We start from the raw sequence: 9,511 nt of genomic DNA, 5'->3' as shown, positions 1-9,511 counted from the left end.
ACAAAATAAAATTTAAGAAAAAAAATTTTTTTTTTAAATTACAGTGAGATATCACTTCATACCTACAAGTGTTGGTGAGAATGTGGAGAAACTGGAACCCTCATGCACTACTGGTGGGAATGTAAAATGACACAGCTACTTTGGAAAAAAAGTTTGTCAATTCCTTAAACAAAGATACAGTTACCATATGATGCAGCAATTACACTCCTGGATATATTTCCAAGAGAAATAAAATACATTTCCACACAGAAATGTGTATGCAAATGTTTATAGGACCATTATTCATAAAATCCAAAGGGTGGAAACAACCCAAATGTCCCTGAGTTGATGAATGGATAAACAAAATGTGGCATATAGAGGTAAGGACATTATTGAGCCATAAAAAGGAATGAGGTTCTAATACATGCTATAATATAGATGAACCTCGAAAACATTACTCTAACTGAAAGAAGCCAATTACAAAATAGCACATATTGTGTGATTCCATTCATATATAATGTCCAGAATAAGGAAATCTATAGAGACTAACTTAACTACTGTAGGTTAGTAGTTGCCTGGGGCTGGAGTGATGGGGGATAGATGGGAGGTAAAGAAGTGAGAGCAAAAGCGTACAGGATTTCTTTCAGGAGGAATGAAACATTTCTAAAATTGATGTAGTCATACCTGCACATATCCATAAACATACTAAAAACTACTGAATTCTGTACTTTAAATGGCTGAATTAAATGGGCACGTGAACTATATCGCAAGAAAAACTGTTAAAAATTTTTAGTTTATGAGGCATAATTTCTGAAAATTTAAGAAGTGCTTAAATTTTAAGCTTTCAAAGACATTGATAGGAAAAGTAGTAAATACCCCAAAAAGAAACGGGAAAAGATAAAAATAGCCAATTCACAAGAAAAGAAATGTGATGTTTGGATGTATTGTCCCTCCAAACCTCCTGTGGAAATCTGATCCCCAATGTGGCAACTGTTGGGAGCTCTTTGTGTTATGGGGGCGGATCCCTCATGAATGGATTAATGCTCTTCCTGGAAGGTTGGGTAGTGAGTGAGTTCTCGCTCTGTTCCCATGAGAGCTGGTTGTTTATAGGGCCCTGGCACCTCCCCTCTCTCTCCCTCTCTCTTGCTTCCTCTCTGCATGTGATCTGCTTCTACCCATCAGCTGCTTGCCACTTTCTGCTGTGAGTAGAAGCAGCCTGAGGCCCGCACCAGATGCAGCTGACCCAGAATCATGAGCCAAATAAACCTCTTTTCCTTATAAATTACCCAGTCTCAAGTATGCTGTTATAGTAACACAAAAACAAACTAATATAAAATTCAAACAGAAAATAAACATGAAGAAAATTCAATATCATCAGTTGCTGAAATAAAATAAAAACAAGAAATAAAAATGAAAGCAAAGTATCATTTCCCAGTCAAACTATCATAGAGTTAATGAAAGGAGCAAACACAGCACATGAGATATAGATGCAGATATAGATATGAATATAGATACACATCACATATACATACACATGCACATATTAGGTGGTTGTTGTATTTTGCGACTTAAAATATCCCCAAATACACACACACACACACACACACACACACACACACAGGAAGGAAGTATAGAAGGAGTACTAGTGGTTATGCTCTACTACACAGATGGATTAAAATAAGCAAACATTATTTTCTAGGCATAAAAAATAGTAAGTGTTAAAAAAATCTATATGTAAATGAGACATTCCCTTTAATGTAATCAAAGAAATTAAAAGAGCAATGAAGAAAGGAGCATTCTGGAGAGAAATGTAGCAGCTGCCCATAGCAGAGTGATCACAAAAACGTTTCTGTTGGCACAATCCAACACTCAGGAATGGAGGCGACAGGTGCCACAGGATGTGCTCACCCATGCAGTAAACATTCTCAAACATTACCTGCTTTAGAAGTAACAAGCTGTAGCACAAGAGGTCGTCTTGTTACGATACCCGACCCTCGAGGGAGAAAGTCCCTAAAAAAATAAAAAATAATAGATTAAGGCATTAAGAAATTCTGATCACCTATAAATTTATAAGTCCCACAGTAATTCTCCCAATTCCCAACCTTTCAATGCATCACCTATTGAAAGAATGCTAGACCCAGCTTATAAAAGAAGCATTTGCAAAGTTAAAAAAAGGTGGGGGGGGGGACTCATACTGAATATTAATTCATAATGACCTCACTGAAATAGTCCTTCATTCATCTAGCTGGAATTAATAAAAGCTTGCACTAAGCTTCTGCGTATAATCAATTCATTTTGATTTTCAGAGAATCAGCATTAATAAAAACATTTGGTGCTGAAATTAGTCCTTAAACTCTTTTTGATGATTAAAAAATATAGTACTCTCTCTGGCTTCCAGATCAATATTAGCACTATCAAATACTGATCATTACTAAAGGCATATTAGATTGTACCTTCTAAATATCTTGACATTTTCTTCAACGAAAGGATGTGTAAAATGTGAGATCAACTAGAAGTAAATAATATGTCTGTAGAAATTAACAGCCAAAAAAATTGCAACTTGAATTTTGTTTGTTCTTATTCCCAACAAACGGGGGGTTAAATAAATGAAGATCATATTTTAAATGGCATGTTGAGATACACTAGGCAAATAAAACTGCAGTGAAGAAAGTACTATATAAAATTATATTTTCAATGCCTCAAAAATCATTACTAATTCTATAACATCAAAGAATTCATAAACATACCTACAATAGTTTTTGAACATTTAGAATGCCTCACAAGTTTTAAAAGAATAATCACAGAATTCCACTCAAAAATAGACTTTTGATTCAATGGCAGTGCTTCTCAAAAAGTGGTTCCAGGACTAGCAGAAATTATCATAACTTCAGTGATCAGGACTCATCCTAAACCTACAGATTCATAAATATTCAAGGGAAGATATGCAGCACCTGTACTCTTAACGAGCTCCCAGGGGAGTCTGATGCTCAACAAAGTCTGAAACCACTGGCCTCAAGTAAGGATAAGGTACATGACAATTCAGTGGGTGATAACAGCACACTATGAGTTTTGTAGGAAATTTGGCAGAACAGGGCTTCAACACGGATGGGATTTCAATGAACAGAAGCTTATGAAATAGAAAAAGGCCGCTGAGAATGCTCCAAAACCCAAGCCTTTTTTTTTTTTTTTTTTTTTTTTTTGTTGCACTGGCACTTTGTAATGAAGAGTTACAGAAAAAGAATTAAGCAAAATTTCCCCTACTATGACTAATTTATTTTGCAAGTGCTAGTACATATTCTGATGGAAAAAAATAATACTGAACAGCCTCTACACTAAGTTAAAGACTTTTTTCCTTAAATACTAGGGAGGTTTTGGTAATTGGCCACAATAATCAACCACATTGTATATTGACAAAATAAAATAAAATTAGAAAAATAAATAAATAGATAGATAAATAAATAAATAAAATAAAAAAATACTAGGGTTAATGTCCATTTAGAATGTCTCTGTATGTGACTAAAATATAGAACAGTGAAACTACGGATTTGTATTTGCTCTAAAAAATGCCACCTGAAATAAATAATAGTATTTATTCATCAAAAAAAATTCACTGGGCCGGCCCAGTGGCGCACTGCTACAGTGCGCCGCTTGGGAGCACGGTGGCGCTCCCGCCGAGGGTTCGGATCCCACATACAGACCGGTTCCCGCTCACTGGCTGAGCGAGGGGCGGGCACAGCACCGAGGGTTGCGATCCCGTTGCCGGTCCCGGTCCGGTACGGGCGCGACACTGAGGGTTGCGGTCCGTTGCCGGACACGAAAAAAAAAAAAGGGGGAAAAAGAATTCACTGAGAAATTAAAAAGTACTAGGGAGATGCTGTAGGCATGGCCTCATGCTGGAAAAAAGAATTCACTGAGAAATTAAAAAGTACTAGGGAGATGCTGTAGGCATGGCCTCATGCTGGGTAGACACTGTGTGCACCAGAGTTTGGAATCTAATGGGAACACAGAAAACCATTAAAGAAGGGAAAAGATAAACTGCATTGGAGTTCAGAAAAAAGAGAGACCAATATTCTCCTTATGATGATGTTTTGAATATATCTAAATATATATAACAAAATACCTTTTAATATTCTTCAGGAACTGTAATAGAATATTTTTTAGTTGGGATGATTTTAATAATCATTTACAACTTAATCAAAATGAGCAGAGCATCTACTCTGTGCCTATAACGAAAATGAAGAGGTTAATTTGAGAATCAAAATGAATGAATGGAAAACAAAACAAAACTCCAGAGTAAAGAGCTGGGGAGAAACTGAGCTGTGAGGAACATGAATGAGGTTTTAGTATGTTTAGAAGCCAAAGAGAAATATACAGGTCTTAAATGCCTGAATAATATCACTGAACATATCAATAAAATATTTTCTTGGGGCAAAAAAAGAGGTGAAGAAGAAAGAAGGACAGAGGAAAGAAAGAAGGAAGAAAGGATGTTAAGTCATTTAATACCTTCATGTTGGGACCTGTTTCAATTCATGCTTGTGACCATATATTTATAATATAGACTTAGTAACAATTCCTTTGAACATTATTAAAGCAAAACAGAATATATCAAACATTTTAAATAGCAAATAGCTATCATGTGTTTAGCTAAAAAGTAAAGCCACAGACACATGGAACAATTTTCTCTACTTTTTTAATTAAGCATTTGCATTAAGAGTAATAAATAGATTTGAGTATCCAAGCCCCTTCTTATTAAGTCATACTTACTCACTCCCTTCTTGGCTCTCACCACTACAGCCTCCAACACATTTATTCTCACCAAAAGTCAAAAGGCTTGGTAACCAAAGCTTGCCATTTGGAAGTCTCTCCTGCTTCAAAGGAATCTCTAAAGTGTGACAAAGCACTACAGAGAAATTTCTCTTTTCTGAAGAGTGGCTAATCTGGCATCCTGAGGGGACATCTCTTTCTGATGATCCAGCAAAACAGACACCATATGCCCAGCACACTTCTGCTATGGGAGCTAAGGGAAAGAAGCCCTTGAATGACAGACAGAGAAGCTTGCTTTGAATACCAGCCTACCACTGAATGGGCAAAATTCTGTCTGAATCTCAGTTTCTTGTACTGTCCTACTAAACTGATATATTCCTATGGCCCAAGTTGTATTGATCAAATGAAATGCAAGATATGGCAACACTTTTAAAACCCAAACACACTAGAAAAATGTGTTCCTGTTTTATTACTATTACCATATAGCCACAGCGTGCTTTCCCACATATTGCATTACTGCATTCTCCTACTTAAAAAAAACTAAGTCCCTACCTACAATATTTTAACATTTCATGAATGGAATTTGGAGATGAGGAGCCACAGACCTCACTTAACTGTCCTCTTGGTGTTGACCAGCTGCAATGGTTTGGAAAGCTCGGCTCTTTATCCTTACCTCCATTGACAGGGAGCCAAACAAGACACTGACACAAACAGACTTGAGTAATCCATTAGCCATTGAGAGCAATCATCCACTTGAATTTTATTATTTTCTGCACAATAGGTAGTTGGATTTCTCCCATCAGAATATCTTAGGGAAAAAATTACTAAATTAATGCAGGGAAAATAATGACTTTAGTATTAATTTGGATTTAGATTATACATTTTTAAGATTTATTGTCTAATGCATATACATAAAAAGATAATACGCATACCATTTTCCTTCAGAATGGACCTTCAAGATAAAGAGTGAGAAGTGTAATCTGAAAACTAAGCATTATTACATTGACTTCATTCTATTTCCTGAATTCCTTATTTATGATTGGACTGTGCAATATTTTTAGGCAGGGAGAGTGCTTCCCTCTCAATGCCACAGAGCAGCTACAACTCAAAAGCCTTTCTTCTCTCTCAACCCAGCTTAATAAAGCATTAATCTGCACAGTCTTAGCTGGTCTGCAGGCAATAAATCAATGCTCTTTCATGATTTCCTGACTTATGGACAAAAATAAAATGAAGGTCATGCTATGGTCTGAGAACCATCTTGATAACATTTCTTATTGGCTCTTCCAGAGATTTAGTTACCAAAAACATGATCATTGCTCCACTAGGAAATGACTGATCTTTGGAAAACTGAAAAAAGGAGAGCACACTTGCCATATCAACAAAGCTAAAAGGAATTTTGCCCTTGGCAGCAAGGGAGAAATGGAGATGGCTTTCTTTTTTATTATTATTTATTTATTTATATTATTATTTTTTTACATTCTAAGATGTTGTTGCAGAGCAGTTGAGGGGGAGGGAGAAAGGGAAAAAGAGAGGGAAACAGGGTGGGAGGAGGAGGAAGGAGGAAAGGCATGGTTGAGGCACCCCCTTCATTCTGACAGAGGAGACCAGGAGGCTTCAAGCAGTGGCTTGGTTTTTGCTGAGCTGGATGCAGATGTCAGTGGGGTATGACTGAAGCCCTCAGCCCCCCCCACTGCCCCAGCTCAAGAGACCAGGGCACTTCCAGTGGTGGCTCAGTGGTTGTCACTGGGCTGGTTGCAGATGTCGGGGTTGGGGGGGGCTTGGCTAACGCCCTCAGCCTCCAACCACCCCAGCTTGGGAGCCATGTCCTTCTAGGGGGCTTCCAGTCCTTCTAGGTTTTATAGGTGTTCTTTGGTGGTATTAGACCTTTACTGGTTTGTCTCTGATCTGTGGGTATTTTATTTTTTCCTTCAGTTCTATGTCGGATTATTTGCTGTTCCCACCACTTAAACTCTGCACTGGAACTATTTGTTGTACTTTGGTTATTTCTAAAATGGGGGACTTCCTGTGGGAACCAGTACTAGAGCCCTGTGGTTGAGCTAAATTGCTGCTTTGCTGCTGAAAATCTGGGGAAGGATTTTTGTGCAGCTCAGGTTTTAACTGATGACCTTGTAAGCACTTCTGGGTCTTGCGAGGTCTGTTACAGCTGGTTTGTGTGGAAATTCTGGTCTGGGCCTGAGTCTTTTCAGCAAACTGCACCCCCTGCTGTTCTATTCTCCTGACCAGTCTCCACTGAGTGGGCCTGTACTGATTGGGCGGCAGATCAGCTGTCCTTACTGTGCCCCACTGTTCCCCTGGTGGCCCACCTCCCCTACCCTCCACACTCCAAACACTTCTCATGGAATGGGTCATGTGCTGGTCCCTTGCAATGACTCACCAGGCTCTGAGTGATTCCTTTTTTCAGTTGTCTGTGGTGCCTCACTCCTATGTGGGTCCACGGGAACCCTGTTAGTGGTCTTGCTGGCCTGGGGGTCACCAAGGCCCTCTTCTCCCCTGCCACCTCCAAGCAACTTCACATGAAGGGCACAGCTGTGGCTTTTGCCAGCTCTCACTCCATGTGCTCACCAGGGCCAGCCTTGAAGTGGCCAGGGCTCGAAATAGTGGGAATGATCCTTTCTTTCTCTCATCATGGTTTTTCCTGCCTTCATGAACTCTATACATCACTGTTCCTCTTCCCCTGAGCTCTAGCAGCCCCAGCTTGGCTGTCATTGCTTTTTAACAGTTGTAAATTGCTTGATTTGAGTGAGAGAGTGACACTGGGGACCATCTATTCTGCCATCTTGACTGGAAGCTCAGCCAGTGGCTTTCTTCAATATGACATAAATGATCATTAACCAGATGATCTGTTCAATAAATAGATGTTTAACAACTGCCCTTGACTGAAGATGGGAGGTATAACTCATACTCTCTTGGAAGTTAATTCATGTAGCTGATTCATTCAAAGATAAATAAGCTCAGTCTTGGAGAACAACATGCAAATGACTACAATAAGCATGATGGGTACTATGATTAGGTTCCTCACAAGGTGCAGTATTGACACAGAGCAAGGAATATCTATTCTGCTAAGAGGACCTGTCAGAAACATTTTCAGAGAAGAAACATGAGGTAGGAGGCATTCCACAGAGAATCACCGTGTGCAAAAACATGGAAGACCAAAGTGGCACAGAACATTAAAGAACTGTAAATATCAAAGAAAGGTCAGAATGAGACAGAGAAGAGTCTAGAAGAGGAAGCAGGAGCAGACCATAGAGGCCTTCACTTGTAGTTTGTGTTTGTTTGTTTTCTGTGAGAACAAGAAGACACTGAAGAGTTTTAAGTGAGATTTACATTTCAGAAAAAAATCATTGGAGACTATACAGAGAATGCTGAAAAAGAGAAAGATTAAAGACAGGGAGATTAGCCATTAGCCAGTCTAGGTCATTCAGGGAGAAGACAATAAAAGTTAAATCCAAGGAAGTAATAGTGGAGTTGGAGATAAGACAAATGAGTATTTAATGATTGCTTCAACGTGGAATGCAGTGATAAGGAAGTGTTAGGATAAATCTCACATCTCTGGTTTGGGTAGCTGGTTGAACACTGGTGTGGTACCACTACCCAGGACAGGAAATACAGGAAGATCTGGTTATAGCTGATGTTTATATAGAGCTTACCATGTGCCAGCACCAATCTAAGTGCTTTACACATAGGGGGTCACAAAGCTAGTAAGTGACATCTTGAACTCAAACCTAGAGAGTCTAACTCTAGCATCTATGTTCTTGACAATTAGTCTGTGCCACATTATAAACAAAATGGAGGAGGAGGCTGAAGGGTCCATATTTGGACTCACTGATCTTTAGTTGCCTGGGGAATATCCAGACAGAAACAACAGTACACAGTACACAGACTGGACAGCATGAACTCAGGATAAAGTCCTGTCTGGAGATAACAATTTGACAACTTTCAACAGAGCAGGTAGTTGAAGCCAAAAAATATATAGATGAGTAGGAAAGAAGTGGAAAAGAGTAATGAATATGGACTCCAAAAAAACACCAACTTAAGTGTTAACGGCACCTGAAAGAAGTGGAACTAACTGAGAGATAGGGAAAGGGCCCCCAGAGAGGTAAGCCAAATACAAAAACTCAAAAGTCGGGCCGTCCCGTGGCTCACTCAGGAGAATGTGGTGCTGATAACACCAAGGCCATGGGTTCGGATCCCATATAGGGATGGCTGGTTGGCTCACTGGGTGAGCGTGGTGCTGACAACACCAAGTCAAGGGTTAAGATCCCCTTACCGGTCATCTTTAAAAAAAAAAAAAAAACTCAAAAGTCACTCTAACTCAAACATCTCTGCTTAGATATCTTGAACCCATCTCTACAACTCAATTCATTATTATCTATCCAACATGTTGCTCCTCCTTCATTCCCAACCATAAACCCACATCATCAGCATCCATATGTCAGTCAGGACAGGCACCTGGGAATCCTTGTTCCTCACTCTTCCTCCATCTTCACACTGCAAATTGGTCACCAAGTCCTGCTGACTCTGCCTTCTTGATATATCTTAAATCCATCCTTTCTTCTCTATTTAAATTCCCACTCCAGGTGCCACCAACTCTCATATAGACTGCTACAATAATCTCACAATTATTTTCCTGCATCCAACTTGAGCACCCTCTGATGGAGTTTGGATGTGTTGTCCCCTCTGAAACTCATATGGAAATTTGATCTCCAATGTGGCAGTGTTGGAAGCTGATTGAGTCATGGGGGTGGAT

At 39.2% G+C, this 9,511-nt stretch overlaps 1 protein-coding gene across 1 annotated transcript in view; it reads right to left on the bottom strand.

Moving 5' to 3' along the window:
• Nucleotides 1-1,915: 1,915 nt before the first annotated feature.
• Nucleotides 1,916-9,511, bottom strand: part of LOC103601551 (dynamin-3-like) — a gene marked incomplete at its 3' end in the record, with an annotated part of 85,779 nt that continues 78,183 nt past the window's right edge. The window contains exon 2 of the mRNA XM_008585983.1: nucleotides 1,916-1,989. Coding sequence (XP_008584205.1) covers nucleotides 1,916-1,989 — 74 coding nt within the window. The remainder of the gene's footprint in view (nucleotides 1,990-9,511) is intronic.

Source organism: Galeopterus variegatus, unplaced genomic scaffold (genome assembly GCF_000696425.1).
Source record: "Galeopterus variegatus unplaced genomic scaffold, G_variegatus-3.0.2 Scaffold3786, whole genome shotgun sequence".
In the NCBI taxonomy this organism is placed as follows: Eukaryota; Metazoa; Chordata; class Mammalia; order Dermoptera; family Cynocephalidae; genus Galeopterus; species Galeopterus variegatus.
Note: the sequence above shows the minus strand (reverse complement) of the source record. Positions and strands in the feature narration are given on the sequence as shown.